This window comes from Aythya ferina, assembly GCF_964211825.1.
Source record: "Aythya ferina genome assembly, chromosome: 24".
Lineage (NCBI taxonomy): Eukaryota > Metazoa > Chordata > Aves > Anseriformes > Anatidae > Aythya > Aythya ferina.
The window spans coordinates 123,241-149,605 of NC_140322.1; the positions used below are offsets into that span (position 1 = coordinate 123,241).

Below are 26,365 nucleotides of genomic sequence, written 5' to 3' on the forward strand. Positions count from 1 at the left end.
CCCGGCCGCGGGGCGGGGCGGGGCGGGGGGCTGGACCAATCAGAGCCCGCGGCAGGAGGCGGCCCGGCCAATGAGGGGCTGCGCCCTCCGGGGGTGCCGCCGCCGGCCCTGGGGCCGCTCCTGGGCAGCGCCGCGGTCTCGTTAGGCCCGAGTGGAGCGGCCCCAGGTCGCCTGTGAGGAGAGCCCGAGCGAGCACCGCGACTGCCAGTGTTTCCCGTGCGGCTTGGCAGCCGGGCTGTGGCGTGCTCTGCGCTCTGCAGGAGGGGAGTGGCTCCTGCCTCCTGCCTCAGCTGGGGGAGGCCCCGTGTAGCTGTGACATTCAAACAGCGCCTCCCCGTGCCGGAGCGATGGTGTCTGACAGACCTGGTGCTAGGCCAGGGGCTGGGCCTGGTGACCTTGGAGGTCTCCTCCAACCTGGGTGACTCTGTGAACCCCTCGCTTCTTTGTTGTTTGTTTGTTTTTATGGTTGTGTTGTTTATCCCCCCCCCCCAGTCTTCACTTTTACATAGTTTCTGCTATCTTGAATTAGGCCTCTTCCTGGGGGAGTTTTTCCTTTTCCCCTTTTCCCACCTGCAGTTACAGACTGTCTGTACCTTTTTTCTGCTGTGTCAAGTTTCCATACTTATTCCTTGATGGGGCTTCAGGCACAGCACTCAGTTTGACACGGCCTCTACGTAGGAAGTCAGAGCCATCACCTCAGGATGTTGGTCTGCGCTACCTGAACAAAGAAGGGTTCCGTTTCCCAGAAGCATAGTGAATACTGAGGAGACAGTAACCAGAAGAATTATAGTTCATAATCTGAAGAAATTCAGATTATGGAGCCGTTAATTGCCTGTCCTCAACAGGGCATATAGCCTTATCTATCAAATTACAGTGACTGTGGATAAGAACACACAATGCACATAGCTAATTTTTACCATATAGCCCTTCTTATGTGCCCAAAATGTTAACTAATGGCTCCTTTTTTTTTTTTTTTTTTTTTTAAAAAAAAAAAAAGCCTACGCCAACCAAAGAGCTCACAACCCATAAGGCAACAAGTACCTTGTAGCCACAATGTGGTACTAAAAGTTGGTAAATTTCTGGAAGCAGTTTAGATCTGAAAGAAAGAATTGGGAGGGTTTAAAGCCTGCAGTGCATCTGCCTGCAACTTCCAGGCCCAGGGGTTATCAAGGTTTACTAGAGTATTCACTGTGGCTGCATCCATAGCCGTACTCCTTAAAAAAATAGACCAATATTGCAAGTAGCACAGAAAATGCTGTGTTACTTCTGCTTGTCCAGAGAGTCTCAGTTCCCCGGCACTGGGTTGGGTTCAGTGTGTGTGAGGCTAACCAGCCCAAGAATCACAGTCCGGATCTCAGCGGGACCCTCCCTGATGTTTAGATGGAGGGGTTTGGATCTAGAACGACTAGATGTAAGTAAATAAAGATTTAGCATGAACTTCAACATCCTACTCTTACGAGTCCATTTCTTTACTTGCAATGTAGCTTATCTGTAAGGCAGCAGAACAGCTGTATGGAAGGTGTCCTGGAGCATTACAGCATTGACAGTTTGATATGTGTGTTCATGAACAGTCAGAGCTCTGTGTCAGCTGTGGCGAGCCTGGGCTCCTGACCTGCCACAGATAAGGAACTGTTCCTTGCTGACGCCTCTTAGGCTTTTTATCTCCTTTATTCCTGCCCCTCCTCACTCTCCTCTCTGCCTTTTCTATTGGGTTGAGGTTACTGGAACATTTTTATAGAAAAAATATTAATGCGTTTGTGCTTATATATGGTCTAGTGCTAGTGCACAATGCCTTCGAATTACCACAGCTTCCGAAAAAGCGTGCCGTGGCTAATCCTTTTTCTGGAAACTGTTTTCATCATCCTCTTCTACTTTTTGGTCCCACATTATGGTTCTGATGCCTTCATCAGAAACATTTCCTACACAGGTAAGACTGCTGGTTTAGCTGTGAAAGGAAGGGTTGAATGTGTGCTTTTATTTTGCAGTGCAGCAGAGTTGGGATTCAGCAGTTTTGTTTTTGTTACTGAGTAGAATGTTTTTACTGACCTTTAAATACTCTTCTTTGCTATGTGTTATATTTATTCATATCAAAGCAAAGACAGTGAACAAAGACGTGATACCAACTGCCTTGCTTATCTGTTTCTGCTGTCTGTTGGTGGTAATCCTGATTCCTGTAAGCATAAACTTCTGAGGGCAGGTACTGCACTGAGCTAGGGGCCCAAGCTTCGTGCAGTGTTGGCATGCAAGGCGGCGTGCCACAAAGCAGAAGTTCAGGATGGCAGTGTTCTCCAACTGAATGCTTGCTCCAAATACGTGAAGCTATTACAGTGGAATTAAGGGCTTAAATATATTTTGGAAATGTGTTTTGTGCATTGATTAAAGGAATGTATGAGCAGAGTATGCTATAGCCATAGTGTATAAAGTATTCACAGTGCTGGGCAGAAGTGAGTTGGTTAATCCTCATGACATTCTGGTATTGCCCTCCCTGTTTTATAGCCAGGAAAAATGAGACCTGCTTACAAGCAGCTTAATATTTTGCCATACGTAGAGGTCTGTGCAACCATATGAGACTATGACTGTTAGCATGTCCTGGGGGATACTTCCAGGCCTACAGATACAAGGCCTTGTACCTTGGACAGCCTCTTCTTTTTATGCAATGGTTTCCATGTTCATCTGTTCTGAGGTCGCTTTGTAAAATTAAATGCAGGGCCAACGGTATTGTCTTTCTGGTTGCTTATGGATCAGAAAGAAAGCTTTGGGAATCTTTAAAAAATAATATTGACACCCAATTTTTTATCTAAAGGCTTCTTAGTTAATTGTAATTTTATTTATTTATTTATTTATTTTTAAACCAGAAATTCAGTCTGCATTAACCACTTGACTATTCTCTTGGTCTTTTCTGTCATGCAGATTTTCAAGATGTCAACAACATGGTGATTTTTGGATTTGGCTTTTTCCTGGCATTTCTGAAAAGATACAGCTTTAGCAGCACAGGATTCAACCTCCTCATTATTGTACTTGGTGTCCAGTGCTCCATTCTGATGGAAGGTTTATTATTTCTCAAAGACCCAAACGAACATGATCCTAAAATGTAATTATTCCAGTTCTCACAAGAACTGATCTGGACCTGCTGACTGCTTTCTGTCAAGGACAATGCCTTGTTTTATTGACCTGATTGTTAATTAGCATGGTCATTTGCAGACTTTTTTTTGGAGGGCTTTGGAGTGTTAAGTACATTTGGCCATCTGTCATTCTTTCATTGCCCCTGGTGTGGTCCCAATATGAAATTATTTTCTTTCTTTCATTACAGCATAACAATGGCTGCTGTGAGTATGACTGCTGTGGCCATCTCTAGTGGAGCAGTTCTTGGGAAAACGAACCCTTTACAATTAATTGTGATGACAGTTGTAGAGATAATAATTTTCCATGTGAGCAGATGGATCAACAAGCGATTCCTGCAGGTACAGTAGTATGATTTCTAGTAACAGAGGGGAAAGTTTCACATGGACTGTGGAAGTGTTGCTTTTTGGTGATTCCTTAGTGCTATGCTGATGGGAACATCAGTGTATTTTATCTCATTCAGTTAGATTGTGGCTATGATTTCACTGAGATATGACGTCTGATCCTGAGAGTACACTTAAGCATCAACCTCTAAATGCTGAGTATTCTGCACCGGTATAATTGGCTGATTCTTGATCTTGAAGGATAAGCTGATCTGATGGATTGGGATGTAGTGCATTTGACCTTACCCATGCCCTGACCCACCCCCAACACATGAATAAAAGCTTTGACCTTTGCTAAAGTACTGATTATCCTAAACCTTTGCTCCCTCTCTGTTGGTTCAATCTGTGAGATTAACAGCATGAATGACAGACAAGCCCAGCCTGGACAGCACAGAAAGACCTGCTTTTAATGTACAATGCCAACGTACTTCAGGCTCTCTGTAGATGTATTGTGTTTATGAGCTATACTGAGCTCATAAATTAATGTGGCATTAATAACTCCTGCTTAAACTGAGTGACTGTGCTAACAAATAGTCCATAGGGAGGTTGTATGAGTAACTATATCAGGGTCTTCATCAAAGGGTTTCTGTGGCATAAAATGTTACAAAAGTATTCCGATGATACAGGTTCAAGACAATATCAGCATGAAGCACGTTCACCTGTTTGGAGCCTACTTTGGTCTGGCAGTCTCTTCACGTTTCTCTGAGCCATCACCGAGGTCTGAGAAGAATGCAAGTACCCCGAAGTCGGATTTATTGTCAATGTTGGGTAAGACATTTGGTTTAATGCCTCAGACGGAAGAAGAGATTGCAGTGAGAGCAAGAAGGAGGTTTTGGGGAACAGGCCATGGCACACTGAAGCTTTTGCATTCAAAGTACAGGTCTGAGTGCTGTCCAGCACAGAATGCTGCTGTGGTTCATGGTTTCTGACAGTGAGTTGGTGAGTCTCAGCAGGTTTCCTACCAGGCATGTAGGGCACTCTCGCAAAGGCAGTTTGCTTGTGTCAGTCTCAGCTTAAAGTCTACAGCAAATTAACTGTTCCCTCTCCCAACTAACTTCTCTCTTTTGGCCTTGTATAGGCAGATCAGTAAGGGACATGTGCACTGAGGTTATTACTTGTATTTCAGTAGTGTTTAGAGTTCCAGCTGGGCTGAGGCTCAGTTTTTCTTCGCAAGGTGCTGTACAGAGATATAAAAATACAGTCCCTGCCTAGTAACGTAAATGAGAAGATAAAAACCCACTGAAGGGAGAGGAATATGATACAGACATGCGCATGAGAAAGGATCTGAGTAATGACAGGCTGAACATATGGGAGTTCCATTTTTTTCTTAAAGAAGCAATTTATTTTCCTCATTATTGTGACTTCTGTTATGTAACTGTCACCAGCTGAACTAACATCTTTGCAATTCTCAATTGTCTTCACTTGACAAAAGACTTGACAAAAGAAAACTTAAAATTTTACGGTCAGGTGAAGTGCTCAGGGACTGGTACCTCTCTGGTTCAGTTATGGAGACATGAACGTTAGCTATGGAAGCTGAACAACAACAATTAATGTCTAGACAAAGCGAAATAAACTGCAGCTTGTCTGTGATGTCATCTGTGCACTTACGTACATCTGTGCAAAAACATCGGTGCAAGCTCCTGGATTTTCAAAGTTTCTTCTGTTCAGCAGTGCTTAATAGTCCTGGATGTCGTTATTTTTGGTACCATTGAAAGTCTGTTTTCAAATGCCTGTGCAGAACAAGCATAATGCTTATTGTTTGGAAATGAATGGTGAAATTGTTCCCACTTGTATTTAAACCTCTGTTTAAGGGGACTGTATATAAGAAAGTTGTTTTTAAAGGTGTTCTTGAAAAGCATTAAGTACATCCTGGCTTGAGCTCCATGAAAGACCAGCCAGCTCCCAGTAGAGCCTTGAGTTGGCTGAATGTATGACGTTACCAAGTTTCTGGGAAGGTGTTGGAATAGCAGTCAGCTCCCAGGGCTGTCTGTGCTGTAAAGTGCTGCTGTCCTCTGTTCACAACAAGGGAATTGCAGAATTGCAGCAAATGTAAAAATGTGGGCTGGAGCCTTCCAGAAACAGCCTATGATAGATTTGCTGTGTTTTAGAGCAAGTAATGATAGTTGCTTGTCTTTGTCTCCAAGGTACTCTCTTTCTTTGGGTATTCTGGCCAAGCTTCAATTCTGTCCTAGCTGATAGGGACAAGACCAAAGCCATCTACAACACCTACTTTGCACTTGCAGTGAGTGCTGTAACTGCCTTCACGTTGTCTGTTCTGACCACAAAGGATGGAAAATTCAGAATGGTAAGACAAGAGAGAAAACTGCTGTGTGGCAAAGCTATTTTTCTGTTACTTTCTGTAAAGCACCAAAGGTATAATAGCTATTAAGTAAAAACAGCTCCAAAGTTTCAGCTTCACATTTGTCATTAGCCTGCCAAGCAGAAGTCTTTAAATGTAACTTAGAAATTATATTCTCAGATGGTAATTCACAGTATACAGAATCACAAATTAATGCAAAAGACATTCTACTTGCATAAGATTAGTGTTCTGTGATATTGTACAGCTATAAGACAAGCAATGCCTGAATTCTCACTCCATGTTTTTGTTATTTTATTTTACAGATTCATGTCCACAGTGCAGCACTAGCGGGTGGGGTTACTGTTTGTTACACAGCAGAAAGTATTGACTATCCCTGGATTGCGATGATTTTGGGTCTGCTTGCCAGTGTGATAACCATATTAGGATCTTTCTGTTTACAGGTAATGCTCAAAACCTGAAATTCATTTTTGTATAAGCTGTATAAACTTCTTTTCCAGCGTAGGATACCTCAGAGTAAACCTCTCTTTCAAAGAAATTAAAGCCAGGAAACGAAGACTTGACTGGAGTGCAGGATTGCAAGTTAAAAGACCAAAATTATTTTTCAAAGATATGCAATGTGCTGTAATTGACTTGAGGTTTTGTCTGTCAGTTAAACTTTTTCCTCTTTCCAGAGATGCTTGAATCCTGCGCTCAAGATTCATGATACATCTGGAGTTCATTTCACTTTTGGCTTGCCTGGTTTACTTGGAGCTGTTGCCCAGGTTGTTCTCTCAGTAATAAAAAAATGGACTGTTTTACCAAGGTACGTCATTTTTTGCTATTAATAAGTTTAATGATTATTGTAGGGTACCCTGAGTAGAGTTCTCATACATACAGAAAGCCTGAAAGTCATCACAGATAAATCAGATTTTACCAGATAACCTCAGATCATCTCTGAAGTCCAAAAAAGTTAGCATAAAGACTTTCTGAGCTGAGCAGGCTTTGGATCAAAACTTTAATGTTATGTTTTGGTTCCATTTTCTCTCCCTTTTCATTTCATATTAAATACAGCAGACATGGGAGATGAAGGATGGAGAAGCACATCCTTCCAAGACTCATTTTGACTTTTGTGTTTTGGGAAAGCTTTATATGCTAATACAGCATGCAGAAAAAAAAAAAAATCATCATTTCTGTCTGAAAAAGGCTTTGCCCTTAATCAGGGGCAAAAATGCCAGCCTGGACTACAGCCACTCTGGACACCCAACTGGAAATTGTACTTGGGGAGATATCCTGCAAAAGGGTCAGTGAAGTATAGGTCTTTGTAGGATTTTTTTGATTTGGCACTGGCACCTCATTTTCACAAATCAAGCCCATGTCGCATCATATAAGAAGTTCTCTGTTTAAGTTTCTCAGCTCACATAAGAATGAATCACGGTGCCATATCAGTCTGTATTAGGCTTCTGCTACGATCTCTTAAAACATCTAATTGCAGCTATATAAAGATTCTAAAATAATCATTTGAGGTTTTGACAGGAAACGTGCACGTGCACCACTTGAGGCAGATTAATTCACATTCTGTTAAAATCAAACTGTCAAAGGTGAAACACTTGTTTTGCTTTTCAGCCTGGGTTATATGGTCATGATTTACATCGGTGCTTTCTGCCTGACCATCAGTGTTGCCTTGATAACAGGTTTTATTACAGGTAAGTATCAAAAAACGTTTCAGTAATATCTTCCTCATTTTCCTTGTGGGCAAAGGGTATGTCTTCCTACTATACCTGTTATCATGTCAGTGCAAGTCTTTGTAGAAAGATGCCAGTGTAACTGGGGTGTTAAAGTGTATAAATGTATAAATGTACATGTATGAATGATTTGTTCATATAGAAGGAAACTGTTTGACACATTAACACCAGGAACTCTTCATAGGTGGGCTATGAAGAAGAGATGTATTCAACATAACCTGCTAGCACCATTCATTTGTTGGTGACATTTATTTAAACAGATGCTTAACAGCCTCCTTCAGATTTCATACAGGAGATGTGTGAGGATGAAAATATTTCTACATTTTGGTATTGTCTTACTGACAGAAAAATGCTATCTTAGAGTTTCTCATTTTTTAGGCCTGTTGATATAAATCTGCAAAGTTCCACTAATGTCAGAGGTTTGCTTACATAAGCCAAATATTAGGCCTTTGATCACTAATGGTTTGGGGTCATCGGGGCTCATGTGTTCCTCATATGACATTCTGCTATTTTATGGCAGCTACAGTTTTTCTATTAATTCTGGTATGAGTGGAAGAGAAATGGTAGTTAAAAGTTCCTGTGAAATATACTTTAAAATTATTTTTTGTGCTTTAATTGATCTGCAACCCTTGCATTAGCTCGGGGGTAGTTAAAGAGGTTGAACTAATCAAGCAGTTTTTACAAAGAACAGCTTAAACAATCATTCGGTCATTAAGTTTTAAAATCTATGTTTCCACCTGAAATCTCAAGCTAACAGTGCCGATAAGCCTGTTTGCTTTAAAAACTCAGGCAGTTTTCAAGCAAGAAATTAATGACTTTTATTAATGATCTTTAGAATCTGGCAGACTGTTTAATGGCTTTACCTGTACAAATTAAGCTTTTATAATACAGGCCTTAATCCTGGCAAGCTTCTCTGTACTTAAAGTCAACTTGAGTCAAGGGGCTCCCATGAAGCATTTTGTTCCCCTTTTGTATTTTGGTGTTATGTTTGCATGTGTGTTACTAAGAAACTTTCAGTTATACACAGACATCCCCTTTCTGTGATACGTGTATATGTTTTTACAAATAGGTTTAATCTTAAACTTCAAACTGTTGAAGATCATCCCTGTATCAAAGTATTTTGAAGACCAGTTTTATTGGGAGGTAAGTTTCAGGGTAAAGTTAACCATGTAGGAGTATATATAGCACCAAGCATTCATTTCATAGTCCACTTTGAATGCCGTTTGATGAACTGTTTAGAGCCTGCATATTGTAAATGTATGTATCCTTCAGCTAGGACTCTCAGAGCTGTTGGTGGGCACAGAGCTAAATCTGAGATGATCTTGTCTGTTGTAATGCATAATCTTACGTGCTCTGACATCCTGTGCTTCATATACCATCCTTGAGGAAATCTGAGCACCTACGAGTGGGATTTTTAGAAGCCAGTAAGCAGACCAAGTCTCCTGGCCTTCACTGGGCGTAGAGTGGCTTTTAAAGCTGATGCATAAACACAGGCTTTGTGCACATTTAGGTGCTGAATGTGACCCTATGTCTGAATCACAGAAATTAGAATAAGCTTCTAATAAGGCTCTCCATTACCTTTTTCATATGATGACTTGATGCATAAAATATTCTGATACAAGAATATTTGTCTTGCAGTTTCCCCATTTGGCTGTTGGATTTTGAATGGATGAACCCACATGAAAGATCAACCAAGAAAAGGTCACTTGATAAAATGAGTAACTATGATGGGATGAAAGAGCACTTAATTATCAATTCTCATACTCAAAAAAGCCTTCCCACACAAAAGTTTGGTAACAATCTTTTCTAGTTATTCTTGAAAGACCAGGCTGTAAATTTACAGATGTAAAAGTTATTATGCATTTAGCTTTTCTGCTTTAATGGTCTTGCCTTAACTAGTTCGTAGAACATGTACAAAAAAGTTCACCACATTCATCGCTGTAACGGCTTATCAGTGAAAATGCTTAGAAATTTTTAGAAAGCTATTTTTAACTCCCCACTTTAAAAGCCAAAATATGTTTTAATATTATGTGTGCAGGGAGTACACTTACTCTGATGTAGTGAAGTGTTAAAGTGCTTGTTTTTAAGCTAAATTTTTTTAGAGGCCTTGTAAAGCGGGGATTTAATGACCGAGCTGGATCTGGGCCAGAACTCTGCATCTTGCCAGACTGAATTCTTGAGTTATATGACTGCCTGAAGAAAAATCTACACTTGGGTGGCTCAGGCTAGCTCTCTGGATTTTCAAACGGCAAGAAATTAAATTGTTCTGCTTGTGGATGGTGTCACTGAAATTAACAGCATCGTTACTCATTACTTCAGGAACAAGCCTTAGAACACTATTCTTGAGCAGTGACAGTCTGCACATGGCCAGCTATCCAAAAGGCTCCAGGTGCTGTAAAGGCGTGAATGTCAGTCAGAGAAGGAGGGAACAGTCCTTTCTTGGATATTCCCCTTTGTTTGGATAGGACTGGTTATACAATAAATTTAACCGGACTGGGCTTAATTTTGTGCAACAAGCTTCATGGTACCAATGCTAAAACCCAATTTCTAAAGTGTCTCATGCTGAATTTTGATGTTTTATTTTTTTCATATTTTAACAAAGTGGTTTGGTTTTTAAACATTTTAAGAAACATTGTATAGAGCTTCTACACCGTAGATACAAGAATAGGTAATAGCACATTTTATTTTTTTTTTAATTTTTTGTACTGGGTGGATGATCAACTTGGAAAATTAAAAGATTTTAAAATTTTTTGATTTAGGACTGCCAGTAATATCTTTTAATGGCCTTAGTTTTGATTTGAATGGAACACAGCACATACCTGTTTGCAAAGGACTCCAGCTGAGACAAGCAGGGGCTTTGGTCCATGAGCTACAGCCTCACTGTGCAGAAGATTCTGTGTAAACAAGCCCCTTTTTTATGGGTTACGATCCTGTGTTTCTTCATTTTTTCCAAATAGTTGATATGCAAGTTCTTACATAATTAAAAAAGTCAAGCTTTGATTGTTTTTATTTACTCAACACACTTGCTTAAAAATGAAGTAATGAGGGGAAAATTGCAACACTGAAAACAAAGGGTAAGTTCTTTGTTCACTGTAGCAATGTATGCTGACCTCAACTCATTCACTAGAGAATAAACAAAGTAGATCACTGCAATTAAAGGAAGTGTGAGACAGGTTTCAAAGTTACTCAGAGAGGAAGTGCCAGATTTTCTTAATTCCAGCCCACAAAATAGCCAGTGATCTTTCTTACTTTACCAACTGCATGCAGCTTCCATCAGCTTACAGTGCTATTCAGCTCGATACATATGCACTCACACACTTGCCTTATCTCACAGTTAGTGCACTCCTGCCTTTGTAATCCTGCAATCCAAGCTGAACTTGTATATTCAGTCTCTTACTTTTCAGCAATGAAACAAACATAACTTCTGCAACACAAAGTTCTTCTGATGTTTTCTGTAAAATGACTTCTGCTAGAATCAGATTTTATCCCTCCCTTTCCTCCACATCTTTTTGCTCAGTGATTTCTTGAGCAAGTAGCCAAAAGGTATGTAGAGGAAGGGGTAAAACAGCTCTTCCTGTATCTCACTGTTCACGTGAGTATGCTTATGGGATCAGAATTCTCCCTGGTAGTGACTGTCCCTGGTCTAACTCCCAGCTGAAGAGTATTCTTCCCTCGTTTTTATTGTTGTTAGGAAATATCTTACAGCAAGCTTTGCGGATGAACTACTTACAGCTAGAGCAACTATATAATTTGTACTTGTGTAATCCACAGCAACAGTAAATTATTTACCAGTGACTCTCTCAGTATCACCATAGAATAAATGAAATACTCAGGGGAAAAAAAGTCTAAAGCAGCGCTGTTCTATTTAATACAAGAAAAGCCACGTACCAGTAAATTTTGAAATTGAGGAACTGTTTATATTGTCTGGACATAGGAAATATTTAATAAATATGTTAAAAATTGTTTTAAAGCATTTTAGTAGGTTTTGGATTGTAAATATTATAGAAACAGTTGGTTAAATACATCAGTTTTCCACTATTCTATTTACTTACAGCAAACGTATAAAAGTGACTTCCATTGTTACTTGTAGCAGTTTTACATTTGTAATCATTTAATTTGTAATACATTTAAATCAGAAGAAGAAAACAGAATTTTTAGTGCTATGATTTAATTTTTCCTTGTTTTATCTTCAGACACAATTGAAGGTCACCGTATACAAAATGGCTTTACAAAATTTTTGGAGTTATGCAGTTAAAAAAAAAAAAAAAAAAAAAGACATGGCCAACACACTTCCATAGGCACGTTCATTGCCACAAATCTTCTGTGCGACCAAATTTGAAGACCAGTCCTCTGTTTAAAACAATAAAGGTACATAAGTATGTAAGGGAGAATATTAAATACCTAATATTTTAAATACATGATTTCAGGGAGCAAGCTGAAGTATTTGTAAATCCGTGTCCTGGTCCTGCAACAAGACCTATGCAGACAGATCACAGAGTGCCTTTACCAACAGTTTATTCACCCATATCCAATTGCAAAACAATAGAGCTGAAGTAAAAAACAGATTACAGCAAATTCCAGTTTTAATGAATGAAAACAAACAGTAAGAAACAAACAAAGACCAATAGGCTTACCCAAAAAAGATGAATGCATTCTGGAAAAACACAGCTATTCCTGGGTATACTACTGTTTTTTCTAAAGGAAAACAGAAATCTCCATTAGTTCTTCAGAAGTACTTCTCAAGAATACTCCATCTCACAACAAACTTCTAGCGCTGTTACTACTAGTAACAAATCCACCTAAGGCAGATTGTTCTCTCATGGAATTAAGATAGAACTGTACATCTGGTATAACCCTTTTCGTTCTCTGACAAGATGGTTTTCTCCAATTTCTGTTACTCACCTGTGCAAAACAAGGATGAGCACAAGGCTTACCCCACTAGAAAATAATTTCAGTGACTTCTGTGCTCCGCAAAATCAATTAGCTTTCCTAATAAAAGAAATCTGTCTTGTTCTATAACCCAAAATGTGCATTCATATAAGGGGATCCCCATTGTTTCCCTTAGCAAAATGTGTCTCCCCAGGTATCTGGAATTCACTCAAAAGAGTCAGCTATTTAAAGCAGTGAGAATTTAATGGTACCCATGTATCAGCTCGAGCTGGATGCCTCCAAGGAAGGACCCCACTGAAAACTTTCTGTGGGTTCCTATACCTGTACAATCTTTGTTTCATCCACTGTGGTGCAATCAGTTCTGGACACATAGAAGTTATATTCCTTCAAATCAGCCATTCTTTGTTGTGGGGCAGGTTCTCATCTGGCGCTGTCCTTGGTCAGCACATCCCCCCTTCCCCATCACTGCCACCCAGGCCCCCTGCACAGCGTGGCTTGCTGTGACTGACACCACTGCATACCAGGTTACAGGGAGCTCATGCTGCGGCCTAAGGCTTTGCTAATTTTACTCCACTGACATCAAGCAATAGCTACCCAAATTCCTTACATATGGGCAAGGCAGCTTGTTTCCCTTTCACAACAGAAAAAGGGAAAGTAGGGGTGTTCAGGAAACCAAAATATTGAAACTGGACCTCATTAGAAACTATCTAAAAATAAGCTGCAAAAATTCTGTAGTCATTTAAAATATTTGAACTTTTCAAAAATGGATCAAATCACATTCCATGTTGTGTCTTACCTTTAACAACATAGCCTCCAAAAAGGATCCACATAGAAGCAATCAGAGATCCAAAAGCCATCATAAAACCAATGAACAGCCAAATCCGAGCACCTTAAAAAAGACGTATGGATGTTTTGTGCCTGTGTCTGAGTACAGACACCCATAACTTTGAACACGCTTTAGTTTCAGAGCACGTTTTGTGACACACCAGACATATGCAGATAAACACAACGTGTACACTGGTATAGTTGTTACAACTCTTCCAAGAATTATGGACTTCACACAGATCCCTGTATGATAACCTGCACCACTTTACCTGTTTGTCCTAGACAGCCTTCACTGTAACTGTCACCCCGAACTTGTCCATTAGACACCGCATTGATCCTGTATGTGGAAAACAGGATGGAAGTGGGTAAACATTGGTAAAGCAAGAAAAAAATGTTTATAAAACAATAGGAGAAACTTCTCAGAAACCCATTTAAATAGAGGTGCACTTCTTACACTTTTTTTTTTGAAAGTGGAGAACAACGCTAAAACCTAAAAAAAAATAAATCTCAAAATACTACTAACATGTGGGTCTGTACGATGTCCAGTTTTTCAGATGGTTACTATACTTACTATAAACAAATATAAGACATATTATCCTGGCTTGCTTCACAAGAAGGTTCACAACAGCAGGTTGAGAGAGGTGATTTTTCCTCCTCTAATCTGCTCTTACGTATCTGCAGTACCTCCACTCAGTATACTGTATTCAGCTCTAGGACCACCAGCATAAGGGGAACATGGACCTGTTGGAGCAGGTCCAGAGGAGGGTGATCAGAAGGCTGGAGCACCTCTCATATGAAGAGATGCTGAGAAGGCTGGGGTTGTTCAGCCTAAAGAAGAGAAGGCTCCGGGGAGATCCTATAGTGACCTGCCAGTACCTAGAAGTGGCCTATCGGAAAGCTGAGGGGGAGGGAGGGACGACTCTTTATCAGGGAGTATAATAATAGGACAAGGGGTAATGGCTTTAAACTAACAGGGTAGTTTTAGAATAGATATTAGGAAGAAATTCTTTACTTTCAGGGTGGTGAGGCACTAGAACAGGTTGCCCAGAGCAGCTGTGGCTGCCCCACCCCTGGCAGTGCCAAAGGCCAGGCTGGAAGGGGCTTTGGGCAGCCTGGGGCTGGTGGAAGGTGTCCTTGTCCACGGCAAGGGCATTGGAACTAGATAGTTTCTAATGTCCCTTCCAACCCAAACCATTCTCAGATGTTACTAATAATCAGATATTACCTTGATTTGTTATTCTCAGTTACTTCTCAATTTAAAGCCTATGCTTTTTTAAATTCGTAACAGCACAGAAATTCTATGAGTGGGTAGCTCTGATGAGAAAGTTATGCTTACATTAGGAATGCAATTGTGGCTATAACTCCGCAAGCATGGTAAGAATGGTTGAAGTCTTCCATTTTAGGGTACTTCACAGCTGCATCTATGATTATCCACCAACCAGTAAAGAACTATTAAAAAAAGAAAGCATAATAGTTTAAAATACAGATGCAAGCCTTTTAACGATACAAAAGATTGCTTTAGGAAAAAAATGCCAGCTTACAAAAACATACTTGCAGAGCTCGTTTATAGCACAGCTAGCTTTGTTTTCAGTTTAGTCCAGTAACAGTTAAGAGCAAAACCCGTGATTTATCTACTCCAATAGTAATCACGTGAATAGAAACCGAAAAACTCGCGCGGCTGCAAGCACCCAGAGCACATCCCAGCACTAACCCTGCTTGCTAACCCCCCCCCCCTCCGTGGCCTCCTTTTGCTTCCCAGCGGCTCCCTCTCAGCTCGGGGGCAGCGCGGCACCTACCAGCACTCCCGCAGCCACCGACGCGATCGCGTTCCGCTTTTCTCCCCAGTCAACGCACTCCGAGCACCTCACGCTCTCGAGCAGCCCTGACATGGCGCAGCGTCCTGAGGAGCTGGGGAGACAGACAGAGGCGTTTCTCTCACGTCACAGCGCCCCCCGCCCCCCCACGGCTCGGCGCCCCGCTCGCCCCCGGCGCCCCCCGTCAGGGGCCGAGGCCTCGCAGGCACCGACGGACAGCACTGCCCAGGCGGCCGCGGGGCCTCGGGGGGCCCGGCCGCGCTCCCGAGCCCGAGGCCGGGACCCTCGGGCGGCGCTGCGGGACGCGAAGGAGGCGGCGGCGAACGGCCCCGCCCCGCCCGCCCCAGGGCCCGGAGCGGCGGCCGGGCCCCCTCACCGGCAGCAGGCGGCAGCGAGGGCGCGCGGCCGGCCCGGGGCGCTCTGTGCGCACGCGCGGCCCCTCGCGCTCCCCGGGCCGAGGACGGGGCCGCCGCGCGCAGGCGCACCAGCGCCAGGAGTGCGCCGAGCTGCATCGCTTTGCGCATGCGCCTGAGCGAGCGCGGGGCGGGGCGCTGGCGTCCAATACGCACGCGCGCCTCATCAGCCGGCGAGCGGCCGGGGGCGCGTGCGCACTGCCGGCCTCGGCGCGTCAGTGGGGGGCGGGTTCTGGAAGCTTCGGTCGGGGCCGGGGCCGCTCGTCTCGGGGGGCAGCAGCGCTGAGTGCCCGCAGGCAGCGTCTGGCGCCGGACCTCCCGCTGCGGCTCGGAGCCTGCGGGGACCGGGGTAGGGCGGCGGAACCGGGCCGGGCCCGGCGCGGGGTGCCGCTGGTGCGAGGGCCGGGCGCTGCCGCTCTGCGCCCGCCGTGCTGGGAGCGCCGCGGGGCGCGGTCAGGCGGCTGCGGGCGGTTCCCTCAGCGGCATCGCGCGGCGGCCATCTGGGCCCTGCTGCCGGGGAGAAGCGGCGCGGGTTGCTCGCGGTAGTAGCGGGGAGAACGCTTCTTACGGTGAGCGTGGAACTCGACAGGTTTTGGTGAGGCCGGGGGAGTTGTTCGGTAGCTCTGGTTTGCAGCGAGCACCGAGTACACGCGGTGTGATGGAAGCCGCCGTCCGGGCTCTGTGGGGCGGCGACACGGCCGTAAGGAGCGGGGCGGGCTGGTTACGCCGCAGTGCAGGAACTGGGGCCGTGAAATGGCTGCCGCCGGGCGGGGGCGGCCATTTTAACGCCTTACCGTAACGGGGCACGTCCAGGGACATGAGCTGTGTCTTTTTTTTTTTTTTTTTTTTTTTTTTACCGCTTATCTACAGTATTTTTAACAGGGATTTGCTGCGTATGCTGCTGGGATGTGTGGAGGGTTGTGCAGAGGCACTTTTGTAGTGCGTTTCAGTCAAGATCTTGAAGTGATTGCTAAACCTTCAGAATGTTTTTTTTTTTTCCTGTGTAAGGAAAATACCAACTTGTATCTCTTTCACAAAAGGTGTGTGTTTACACTGAGTGAAGGGTATTAAAACCTACACAAACTTATTAAAGTTCCAGAGACCTCTTCATGGTTCAAACTGGAGCAATTTTTAAATTTCACATAGAAGACTGACTACAGAAGAGGAAATGATGAAATTTAAAGTTGTCACGCATAAAACATGCTAATAATCTGGATTGAAAAATAGTCTGTGTGTTTAATTATCCTTGAACTTTTGGCCCGTGTTGTAATGTTTAATTGATGTATAACTGACTTGCTCCATACAAATGATTTTGCTTCTCTTCTCCCCACCCCTCAGGAATGGAGACTGGGTATTACAGAACAACAATAAAAACAGAATCAGATTCTGAAAGTATCTGCATGGAAGAAGTGATGGTTAAGAAGACCAATGATATGGCAGACTTCATGGATGACTTGAAACTCAGCTCACCAAAGAAAAGATACTCTTGTTTGAGATCTGAGAGAAGTTGTGATAGGTCATCAAGAAGGTCATCTAGTAGATCCTCTTGCAGTTTGCAGTCTAGTTCAAGTACATCCTCTTCAGCTTCCTCCAGGAGTTGGAGCCGGTCCAGATCCAAATCACGGGTTCAACGAAATAGTTCCAGGAGGTACAGGAGATACTCTCGTTCCTATTCCAGAAGCCGTTCAAGGTCACGTGGCTACATGAGTTACAGAGGAAGGTACCGTGCCAGACACTCCAGGAGGTACCACCGTTCCCCAAGGTCTAGGTCGCGCAGTAGGTCGTGGTCTCGTGGAAGATCCTATTACAGAAGGTCCTATTCAAGAAGCAGATCGCGTTCAAGAGGCCGAAGATACTATGGATTTGGGCGAACCGTATATCCTGAAGTTTACAGGAACTGGAGAAGCAGGTCACAAACGAGATCTCGTAGTAGGTCACCTCTGCATTTGAGTGAAAAAGGTACAGTGAGACTTGCATCGCGCATGAGGCAAAAAGTGTGCACTTTATAGAGATCTGAGTTTGTCTGGTTAATAAGTATAGTTGCTTTATAGAGAATAATTGATAATTAGAATTTGGAAGAAAATCTTGGCATGGCTAGAAAAATACATTAAAACAAAAACCAGTTAGTTTAGAGGATATTTTTTTGTATTTCAACTGAAGCTAAATTTTCAAAGTTAAGATGAAAATCAGAGTTGATGCTTGCTTAAGTGCAGTGGCTATATATGTTCAGTTTTTAGGATTGCATGAACGGGTACATTTTGATCTTAAACATATGAGAATGGCACTTCTTGTTTTTCTTGCAGAAAAGAGGGAACTTCTGGAAATTGCGAAAGCTAATGCTGCAAAAGCTCTGGGAACAGATAACATAGTCTTGCCTGCAAGTTTGAAGATCCTTACTCCTTCCAAGGAGACAAATAATATAAAACAAGAGCATGAAGATTCTGGGGAGTCAGATGAGGTAAGTGTGAACTGTAATATTCTTGATTAAAAGGTAAATGTTTTTAAAATCTTTTGATCTGCGTGGATGTTACGGTATTTTTCAGCTGCGGAGTTTGTAGTTACAAGTTCAAACTCTTGAACAAAAAAATGACTTAATGTTTAAAAGTGCTGTAGAAACCACTGTAGACTTGACTTTACACTGAAAATACACTGGGCTTTGAGAAGCTATTGATTCACATACAGGCTTTTGGTTGGTGTTAGGTTAGGGAGGAGTGCGAAATGTAGCTCTTCCAAGTTTTTCTTCTAATACAGTACTGCCTGTTATGTTGACTAGCCTCTTTTTGAGCTAAGACAAGGAGTCTCTGTACCAAGCCCGTTGAAGTTTTTAGTAAAGGTTGATTTTGCTACCTTTTTAACTGTTACAAGTTTTTCGTATGCAACAAACTGTTTCCCAGAAATTACATACCCAAACACGCAATGCATTTTACATGCTTTATTTCTGTCTTATAGAAATCATGACTATGGTTCCAGACATGATGAAGAAAATCTGTTGGTAATTAAGGGACTTGTGGGCTATAGTTGCTGTAAACTTAAGGGAGGGAGAAACTTGAGCAGCTTTAACTGAACTGTAGTTTGGCTCTGTTATGATGCGTTAATCTGATTCATGATAAATAGAAAATTGCACTAATTGTTAAATCTGTCAGATGCTGCTATTTCATATTGCTAAGGGTTTTAGACAAATGGTACAGGCATCCTGTTCATAATATATGCAATATATTCCAGATGTTGAGAGATTACAGAAGAGGAGGCCTGCATCACTTGCAGATAAGTTTATTGTTGTTATCCAAAGCTCTGGAGGATTAATATGCAGAACATCATGCAACTTAATCTAACACTACATTTCATTGTATAGCATTCCATGCTTTGATCATTTGAATTCTCTTTAAGACTTAACTGGGGCATGGATGTCAGGTCACATGTGAATTGGCACAAGGACATTGATAAAGATAATACATGTTTTTCAAACTGACCTCAACACGGATCTGTTTGCCTATGGAAAAAAAAAAAGCATCAAGTACAAAAAATATGATTAAAAAAAAAAAGTATCAAAAAGCATCAAAAGAAGCTCACAGCTACTTTTGATGTAAAGAACTGAAACAACCATACTGGAAAACTGATAACCTGTAATGACTGCCTTAACTTGCATAGAATGTTGTATCTTCCCACTTAGGCTTTGTGTGCTTTTCTCTAGCAACCCAGAAGACTAACAGAAGATAGAACCAAAAGTGGAATGGAGAGAGCAATCACACAGAGGAGCATTTCTTTCAGCCCTAATGTAAGTGAACTTCCCAAAAATGGAAGTCCAGTAATTCATCACTCTTGTATTACATTCCACAGCATTGGATGCCAAATTAAGTTTCTTAAATAACGATAACAACTGAACTTGATGGTTTCACAATTACTTTACTAGAGGGGTTAGATCAGTATTTTAGCAGTACTGTAAACATAAAACAGCAGTGTGTTTACAATCCATGTTTACATTTCAACACTTAATGTTGAGTGTCTGTACTACAAACTTAAAAGTGTATGTGAGAAACAATTTACACCAAAACTTAATAAATGTTAGTAATGCACAACTATGGGGAAAAAACTTTCCTGAATCCCATGTCAATTAAGTGTACGTAGTTGATGCCTTGTAGTCCTTGGGTCTCCTGTGAGCTGGAAAGAAAACAGTCTGACTTAAATGCAAATAAACCCCTTGGATCCAGTAGGTCTTGGTATATTCCTTATCTTTCTAGCACTTTCAAAGGTAATTTATTTTCCAGAATACAATGGCAAAACCAGTGCTACAGAGGCCAGCAAGTCATGTTGTTAAAGAACCATCAATTTCTCCAGGAAGAGAAGATGACAAAAAGGGAAGTCCCTATGGGCAATGGGTTCCTGTCAAGAAGGAGGAGAAGAAAACATTTGTGAACTTCTCACCTAAATGTGCACTGTTCCGGGCACGCTAATGACTTACTGTTTCTCAGACTGTAGTATTATGCATACCCCAATGGTGAGGTCTAAAGTTTTCTGATCAGGTTGAAGACCTGTTAATATTGGGTATTTATTTTGAGATCTTTAATTTTGAAATCTTAGGTTTCTCTTTCAGATACAAAGCACGGTGATCCAGAAGCCACAGATGGGAATCTTGTGTATATCTGTAAATATTTTTGTATTGCTTTAATGACCTAGAACTTACAGGTGGGTAACTTTTTCTAAAGAATAGTTTAGTAGCTGTTACTTTGAGCACTTGAATTACCTGTGTAACTGTTGACGCAAGTAAATAAATCTTAGTTTTGCACTGGCTTCTCAATGTGTCAAGTATTTGGAGTTTTGTTTAGTAGTAATTTGACATACATCCCGTAAGTGGTTATTTCCAGGTTCATATGCATATTCTTGAAGTGTTTTTACCTTCTTGCTAAACAGATATTTTTCAGGGACTTTGCCCTTTACATACTGACATGCTTTATTCTCAATCATGTGGCAAGAGCTTATTTATTTATTTAGAATGTGAAACAGGAGGTGGCTACTTCTGCAAGTAAAAGCTCTGTACAGCTGTGCTATATACTGCGTACACTACAGCTACTGCATTAAATACACTACTGATTGTACAAGTTACTTCAAGGTCTACCAAGTATATTTCTGATACAGTTTAAAAGTGCATGCAAAATATCCACATCAAACTTTAATAAGCATGGAGAGGCAGCAGGATGTACTTTGTATGTCCGTTCAGACAGCTGTTCCTCTCTCCAAGTTCTGTTTAATTTCAGCTGTGTACTTCCCATAAAACCTCTCTGCCTTCTTATTGAACTTGGCATTTCTCTCATTAATGTAGTCAATGTCCGCATCATCGTTGTAAGGACGTCTTCTGCTGTATTTTTCACGTTTTTCAATTCTGTAAGACAAGTATCAGTGTGTGAAGATGTAGAGGAATCATGTGGACATCATTACACAATTCCTACACACCACGCTTTTCTTAATTTTATCTTATTTACTTACTGTTTTTCAAGATCTGCAACCATTCTATCAATCCCCTCCTTAGTTGGCATGTGAGTTCCATGGAGAAGGCTGTCAGATGTTGGGTACAATGCTTCACCACTGCGCAAGGGGAACAGACAGGCACCAGTTTACACAACTATTGACTGAAATTCCACTGTTCCTGTTTGAGGTTTTTAATATTGTAAGGCATTAACTCATGTCTAACTGCAGGAATTGAAGATGCAGTGGTAACTGCTAGTATTGGAGACAAACTATGAGACAATATCACATGCCCATACAAGACAGAAAAATCAGCACTGAAACTAATTCTAAACTTTAGAACTTCATTTAAAATTTCAGACTTCCACAAAAAAAAAAAAAAAACAGAACTTAAAAAACCCATAACTGACTCCAAGAAATAGAGTAATTCACTTGCACGTCTGAATATTTTCCAATATACAAAATACTGCTTCAAACTCAGTAATACTGAATTTGAAGGAAAAAAAAACATCAATTACAATGCTACCTTTTCTCTATCAAAGTAGAGATTAGAAGGAGGATGATCAGGTAGGCTATGCATTTCAAAATGCTAATATTACAGTGCTTAAGAGAATTCATAGAAATCCCTGAAAGGGTTAGTTTTTTAAGTCTTTAGTATTCATTACAAAATTAAAAACCTGGGAGATAGATGACTGAAGTTACACTTACTACTGTTCCTTCAGCTTCTCGTACTGCTCCAGATCAGGTTTGATCTGCCTGGTTAGTCTCTGGTATTGGCGCAACTGAGCCGCTGCGTAATCTTTGGAAGAAAATCACTGTTAAGGTGAAGGTTTTTATTTCATGATTCAGTTTGCAACTGAAATATTAACAAGGTGTTCATTAGGAATATGGATAATTATATAGTTAAATTGTTACCTGAAAATCCTAGATCGGGATTTTTCCTCTTCTTTTTCCTTTCCCATCTCTCAGCATCCTCAGCACTGATCTCTAGAAGTTTAACTCGCTCATAGTCTTCTCCTCTTGCTGCACACTCCTAATACAGCACAAGTAATATTCAACAACAATACAGTGTCCAAGGAATAACCCCCCTGTAAAAGCTCTCTCGACTCCTGCAGGCGTTAAGGGGGAGCTTCACTGCACCTCACGGAAAGCCGCAGCTTTGTTTACCTTCTTTTTTTCCTCCACCTTCAGTTCCCATTCCAGGCGCGCTTTTTTGGCTTCCCAGTTCGGGGGTAACTTCAGCCTTTTGTCTTCTTCCACCACTTCTTGGTGGTTCAGCTTGCGAGCCTCGTTCTGGGAACAAAGCGGTTCACAAAGCTCTGCAGACGCGTCAAACTCCACCCCCCAAAGCCCCGGGTACTCGCGGCAGCGGGGGCCGGCTGTGCGTGGGTCCCGACCCCGGGCCCCGCGCGAGGCCGCCCATGCCCCCCCCCGGCCGGCCGCACTCCCCCCCCCGCCGCCGCGCACCCGCTTCATGTGGAGCTCGCGGAACTTGCGCAGCCACCGCTCCCGCTTCTGCGCCGCCGCCGCCGGGCTGGGCCGTGCCTCGTCCTCCGAGCCCGAGGAGCCCTGGAACAAAGCGCACTGAGCCGCGGGGCGCCGCGGGAAGCGGGGCCGGGCCGGGCCGGGTCCCCCCGCGGCCGCCTCACCCCATCGGGAGCCTCGGGGCAGCCCCGCGCCGCCGCCGCCACCTCCGCCACCTCCGCCATCAGTGCCGCCGACGCTTCCGCTTCCGCTGCTGCCGACGCACTTCCGGCCCGGCCCGTGCCGCGGCCTCGGCCGCCCCCTGGCGGGGAGGGGCGGGGGCGCCGGGGCTTGGGGAGCGCCGCCGGGAGCCGGGGCGGGGAGCGCGGAAGGGAAGCGGCCAAAAAGGCAAAAATCAGCCCCCGCCGCGAGACCGGGGGCAGGAGCCGGGTGCCGGCCCCCCACGGCTGCTCCTTGTCCGGGAGGCTCCGCAGCGCCCGCCGCGGGGTCGCTCGGGGAGAGCAGCGCGGGGAGGTTTGGCCGCGGCGGCTGAGCCGGGGGAGCGAAACCTCCCGCGGTGTGCCCGGGGCGGCCGGGGTTGTCCGGCTGCAGCGCTGGTTATAAGCTTATAAATTGATTACCAGGGTGTAAGGGTTTGTCTCGGGGGTTCACGCAGCTGCCGCTCCGCGTGTAAGAGGTGTGCGGCGGCGCGCAGCGGAGGGGGGCTGGGGGCTGGGGGCTGGGGGCTGGGGGCTGGGGGCTGAGGGCTGAGGGCTGAGGGCTGAGGGCTGAGGGCTGGGGGCTGAGGGCTGGGGGCTGGGGGCTGGGGGCTGTGCGGGCACGATGCGGGCCCCAGGAGGGTGAGAGCTGCTGCAGGATCCCACGCGGCCGGCCTCAGCTCGCGCCTTTCCAGCAGAGGGAAACGCAGCACAAGCGCTGAGGGGCTGTGACAGTGGCAGCGAGCCCTGGCTGAGGCGAACTCTCTCTGTTCTTTTTTAACTTCACTTTCTTCCACTGCCAAACTCTGATGCATGCTGAGTGATTAAAAATATCAAATACAGCATCACCCAGCAAGGAGTCAAGTCAGAGGGGAAAAAAAAAAAAAAAAAAAAAAGCCAAACCTAGTGGAACTAGCGCTGTGAAACAGAGCACGCTGGGGCAAAGAATGGGAGGCAGAAGGCACTTACATAGCCCCGTTGACAATATCTCAAGAAAGAGGAGAGGATTTTCTCTTTTTTTTTTTTTTTTTTTTTTTTTTTTTTTTTTGGTGGAGGAGTCTCCCGTCACCTGCCTTCTCTGTACCCTTGCAGTTGGTTGGGAAGCATCAAATTTTCATGCCTGTGAGGCACCTGAGGCTGGCCACGCGAGGGTTGCCAGCACACTCAAGGATGGGGCTCGCCAGGGCTGGAGGAGGGGAGATTTCACCTGGCTGCTGAGGAAAGCAGCCGGCTGCGTGCTTGTCCGGGCTGTGCAGTGAGCTGGGCGGTGTGCTGTCGGGCTGAGGTACCGCGCACTGTGGTTGTACCAGTGCTCGCTGCTTCTGAGCACTTTGCAGCAAGGGTGTCCTCGCCTTCTGCACAGGCGGCCCCGTGGAAATGTTCATTATTGGAGGCAATCGGCGCATGACAGGAGCCAAGGAAAGCCGAAAGAAACATCTTGCTGCTGCAGCAGCAGCAGCCCTGGCTATGTCCTGGCAAGTCTTGATGCTTGTAAAGAAGAATATCAGGATTTGGCCCTGCTCACATGCCCTAAAACAGTGCTTGACTTCAGGGGCCATCTTCACCATGTGTGGGAAGAGGTCACCAGCACACATGGAACACCGCATAAGCTGTGCCCCTCCTGCCTTCAGTCCCTCAGCTGCCCTTGCATTTTCTGGAGCATCCAGGCAATGTCCTGGGACACCTGAGCACGGGGTTGCTCCGAACACAAGTTAGGAGATACCGGGGGGGCGACAGGGAAGGAAGGTGGCCTCAGCAGAGGCTGCTGGATATCGGCTCCGTTCCCTGACAAAGTTCCATTCCAAGAGGCCGCAGCTCAGCTGTCCCTCTGCAGAGTGGGGCCATCGGCTGCTTGTGTACATGCTGCCCTTTTATTTAATCGTGGGAAGCTGGATGGTTTTTATGGCTTTCTATGATGCCTTGGCCCAGCCTAGCACCAAGCTTGGTGGAGCCTCTTTTCCCTTCTCACTACCATAATGCAGTTATAAAAACCCAAGAGGTTTTCCTGGCTTCTGTGGATTTGCTTCTGGGTCTGATGCCAACTCAGTGAGCCCAGTTCCTCATGCAGGTGCCGAGTGCATTACCTGCTTGGTGGTAGTGCTGCAAATCACAGCCTGACCTGGAAGAGCAGGGAATTCACCCAGTCCTCCCTCATGCCAAGGAGTGAGGAATGGTCCTGTGCAGGCTGACAGTGAGTACATGCAGATCTGCTCTTGCTGTCATTTACAGTTAATTTATTTTTAGATTTAAAAATGTTTTTATTTCTCATGCACACAGAATTGGCACTGCTTTTTTGGGTTGTAGCTGACTCCATTGTCTTCTCCAGTTATGCCTCCCCTGCAGTGCCGAAATGAAAAATTCCAGTTACATATTGTACAGGGGATGGGAGCTTGGAGGAACTGACTCATCTCAGTTATATTTGTCTCTCAAAAGGGAAGATCCTGGTTGAGGGTTGGTGAGGGAACAGCATCAGTTATCTCCCAGCCAGTACAGCAAATGTGACGCTGTTATCGGGGGTCCGCAGGGTACAGGTCTGAGTGCCCTCTGCAGAGGCACCAGGCATCCTTGCAGCATGAAGCTCCTTGTGTTGATCAGACAATCTGGGCAGCAGCGAATGGCATGAGTTGTGCTGTTCCTCAGAAAAATAAATGACTGTGGCTCCAGCATGACAGAGGCCACAGTGTGCCCCCCCATGATGAAGGCCAAGCCTTGGTAGGTAATGAGCCCTGGCCCTGAAGACATTTCCCACCCACAGGGCTTCGCTGAGCCCTTGGAGGCGCTGGTGTTGGTCCTGACATTGGTGTCCTGCTCCCTGCTCCTGGCCATGGGAGGCTGATGCAGGCAGGGCAGTGTCCCCTGTGGTCAGAGTGGGTCCTGCTCCAGTGAGCAGCAGCCACAGCCAATGGTGCCTGGTGGAACGTGGCTGCAGCCTTGCGGGACTCCCAGAACCCTCCTTTGTCAGTGATTTTGAGCATTTGGTCTGAACTATTTGCCAGGCAGAGTGTCCCAGCTGGAGCACAGTGCTTCCCTGGCACTGCCCGGGGAGGTGCTGCGCTGTCTGCCTGGGACAGACCTTGGGAGAGCACCGTGGGGCATGAGGAGAGGGTGGCTGAACAGGGAGGTCAGTGCTCCGCCAGGGTTTGTGCCATTCACCCTCATGCTGGGGCCATGATGAGGCAGAAAGGGAAGATGCCGCAGGTTCGCGATGCAGCAGCTCTTTGTGCAGGGAGAGAAAGCACAATTTGTGCTGTACGTGAGCTTCTGCACCACCCCCAGCTTGCTCTGCACAGAGGTGGTGCTTAAAACAACAGCCGGGACAGGGGGCCGGCCAGCCCCTCACCCCGAGCCAGGACACCGCTGCGTCAGCCGGCCTCCGTGGTTGGTGCCCGGTGCCGTGGCTCAGTGCGCGGCGTCGCTGTGTCCGTGGCCCTGCACAAACCTGCGCAGTGCCACAGCCGGGCTCTGCGATGCCGTGGGTCAGGGTTGCTGTGCCGGGAGCAGGCACTGCTGGAGGAGGCGTGAAGGAGCTGTGCTGCGCCACGGCCAAGGGCAGCTTTCCTCCCCTGGGCACCTGCGGGGTGCAGCTGCCCCCTGCACAGCCGCTGCACGTCACATCGGCGCTGTCGTGTGCAGCCTGCCACATGGGCTCCTTGCGTGTCAGAAGGGAGCTGGGAGCATGCCGGGGGATGTGATAAGGCTCCAGCACGCGGTGGCGTGAGGACGGTTCTCCTGCGCCG

At 44.8% G+C, this 26,365-nt stretch overlaps 4 protein-coding genes across 10 annotated transcripts; 2 read left to right on the top strand and 2 right to left on the bottom strand.

Annotated features, from left to right (window-relative positions):
* Positions 1 to 130: 130 nt before the first annotated feature.
* On the top strand, positions 131 to 11,895 carry LOC311423228 (RH-like protein). 4 transcript variants are annotated; one of them, XM_084496978.1, is made up of 12 exons: positions 131 to 418; positions 1,777 to 1,927; positions 2,911 to 3,091; positions 3,311 to 3,461; positions 4,130 to 4,271; positions 5,648 to 5,808; positions 6,126 to 6,263; positions 6,495 to 6,625; positions 7,426 to 7,505; positions 8,614 to 8,687; positions 9,183 to 9,245; positions 10,304 to 11,895. In XM_084496978.1, exons 2-11 carry the CDS (start codon positions 1,789 to 1,791, stop codon positions 9,207 to 9,209), a joined length of 1,224 nt encoding a protein of 407 aa, XP_084353104.1. In that variant the 5' UTR covers positions 131 to 418; positions 1,777 to 1,788; the 3' UTR covers positions 9,210 to 9,245; positions 10,304 to 11,895. The 4 variants fall into 4 exon arrangements, with proteins under 4 accessions (XP_084353104.1, XP_084353103.1, XP_084353102.1 ...); XM_084496977.1 differs by having other exon boundaries at positions 133 to 418; positions 9,183 to 11,895; XM_084496976.1 differs by lacking the exon at positions 131 to 418 and having other exon boundaries at positions 1,449 to 1,927.
* Positions 3,892 to 16,290, bottom strand: TMEM50A (transmembrane protein 50A). Of its 4 annotated transcripts, none has more exons than XR_014685608.1 (8): positions 16,055 to 16,290; positions 15,056 to 15,167; positions 14,596 to 14,708; positions 13,529 to 13,596; positions 13,231 to 13,323; positions 12,179 to 12,239; positions 10,364 to 10,438; positions 3,892 to 5,233 (listed from the first exon to the last, which is right to left on the bottom strand). XR_014685608.1 is itself a non-coding variant. In XM_084496990.1 (7 exons), the coding sequence occupies exons 2-7, from the start codon at positions 15,146 to 15,148 to the stop codon at positions 11,849 to 11,851; spliced, it is 474 nt and encodes a 157-aa protein (XP_084353116.1). In that variant the 5' UTR covers positions 15,149 to 15,167; positions 16,055 to 16,278; the 3' UTR covers positions 11,389 to 11,848. The 4 variants fall into 4 exon arrangements, 2 of the variants coding, with proteins under 2 accessions (XP_084353116.1, XP_084353117.1); XR_014685609.1 differs by lacking the exon at positions 16,055 to 16,290 and adding an exon at positions 15,450 to 15,556; XM_084496990.1 differs by lacking the exons at positions 3,892 to 5,233; positions 10,364 to 10,438 and adding an exon at positions 11,389 to 11,894 and having other exon boundaries at positions 16,055 to 16,278.
* On the top strand, positions 15,451 to 20,274 carry RSRP1 (arginine and serine rich protein 1). Its single transcript, XM_084496979.1, has 5 exons — positions 15,451 to 15,835; positions 16,825 to 17,445; positions 17,790 to 17,944; positions 19,178 to 19,261; positions 19,752 to 20,274. The coding sequence occupies exons 2-5, from the start codon at positions 16,827 to 16,829 to the stop codon at positions 19,935 to 19,937; spliced, it is 1,044 nt and encodes a 347-aa protein (XP_084353105.1). The 5' UTR covers positions 15,451 to 15,835; positions 16,825 to 16,826; the 3' UTR covers positions 19,938 to 20,274.
* Positions 19,370 to 22,683, bottom strand: SYF2 (SYF2 pre-mRNA splicing factor). The gene is made up of 7 exons (XM_084496989.1): positions 22,596 to 22,683; positions 22,414 to 22,515; positions 22,114 to 22,239; positions 21,862 to 21,979; positions 21,655 to 21,745; positions 20,968 to 21,066; positions 19,370 to 20,863 (listed from the first exon to the last, which is right to left on the bottom strand). The coding sequence occupies exons 1-7, from the start codon at positions 22,653 to 22,655 to the stop codon at positions 20,698 to 20,700; spliced, it is 762 nt and encodes a 253-aa protein (XP_084353115.1). The 5' UTR covers positions 22,656 to 22,683; the 3' UTR covers positions 19,370 to 20,697.
* Positions 22,684 to 26,365: the final 3,682 nt, after the last annotated feature.

Excerpts from the sequence above, each read along its gene's own strand:
- RSRP1 (XM_084496979.1), top strand. The coding sequence starts at position 16,827 with ATGGAGACTGGGTATTACAGAACAACAATAAAAACAGAATCAGATTCT. Across the intron at positions 17,945-19,177 it reads ATTCTGGGGAGTCAGATGAG|CAACCCAGAAGACTAACAGA; the intron begins GTAAGTGTGAAC and ends GCTTTTCTCTAG. Across the intron at positions 19,262-19,751 it reads GCATTTCTTTCAGCCCTAAT|AATACAATGGCAAAACCAGT; the intron begins GTAAGTGAACTT and ends TTTATTTTCCAG.
- SYF2 (XM_084496989.1), bottom strand. The coding sequence starts at position 22,655 with ATGGCGGAGGTGGCGGAGGTGGCGGCGGCGGCGCGGGGCTGCCCCGAG. Across the intron at positions 21,980-22,113 it reads AGGTGGAGGAAAAAAAGAAG|GAGTGTGCAGCAAGAGGAGA; the intron begins GTAAACAAAGCT and ends GTGCTGTATTAG. Across the intron at positions 21,067-21,654 it reads GAGAAGCTGAAGGAACAGTA|TGGTGAAGCATTGTACCCAA; the intron begins GTAAGTGTAACT and ends CCCCTTGCGCAG.
- TMEM50A (XM_084496990.1), bottom strand. The coding sequence starts at position 15,148 with ATGTCAGGGCTGCTCGAGAGCGTGAGGTGCTCGGAGTGCGTTGACTGG. Across the intron at positions 14,709-15,055 it reads CGGTGGCTGCGGGAGTGCTG|TTCTTTACTGGTTGGTGGAT; the intron begins GTAGGTGCCGCG and ends TTTTTTTAATAG. Across the intron at positions 11,895-12,178 it reads AATGCATTCATCTTTTTTGG|AGGACTGGTCTTCAAATTTG; the intron begins GTAAGCCTATTG and ends TGTTTTAAACAG.
- LOC311423228 (XM_084496978.1), top strand. The coding sequence starts at position 1,789 with ATGCCTTCGAATTACCACAGCTTCCGAAAAAGCGTGCCGTGGCTAATC. Across the intron at positions 5,809-6,125 it reads AGGATGGAAAATTCAGAATG|ATTCATGTCCACAGTGCAGC; the intron begins GTAAGACAAGAG and ends TTTATTTTACAG. Across the intron at positions 8,688-9,182 it reads AAGACCAGTTTTATTGGGAG|TTTCCCCATTTGGCTGTTGG; the intron begins GTAAGTTTCAGG and ends TTTGTCTTGCAG.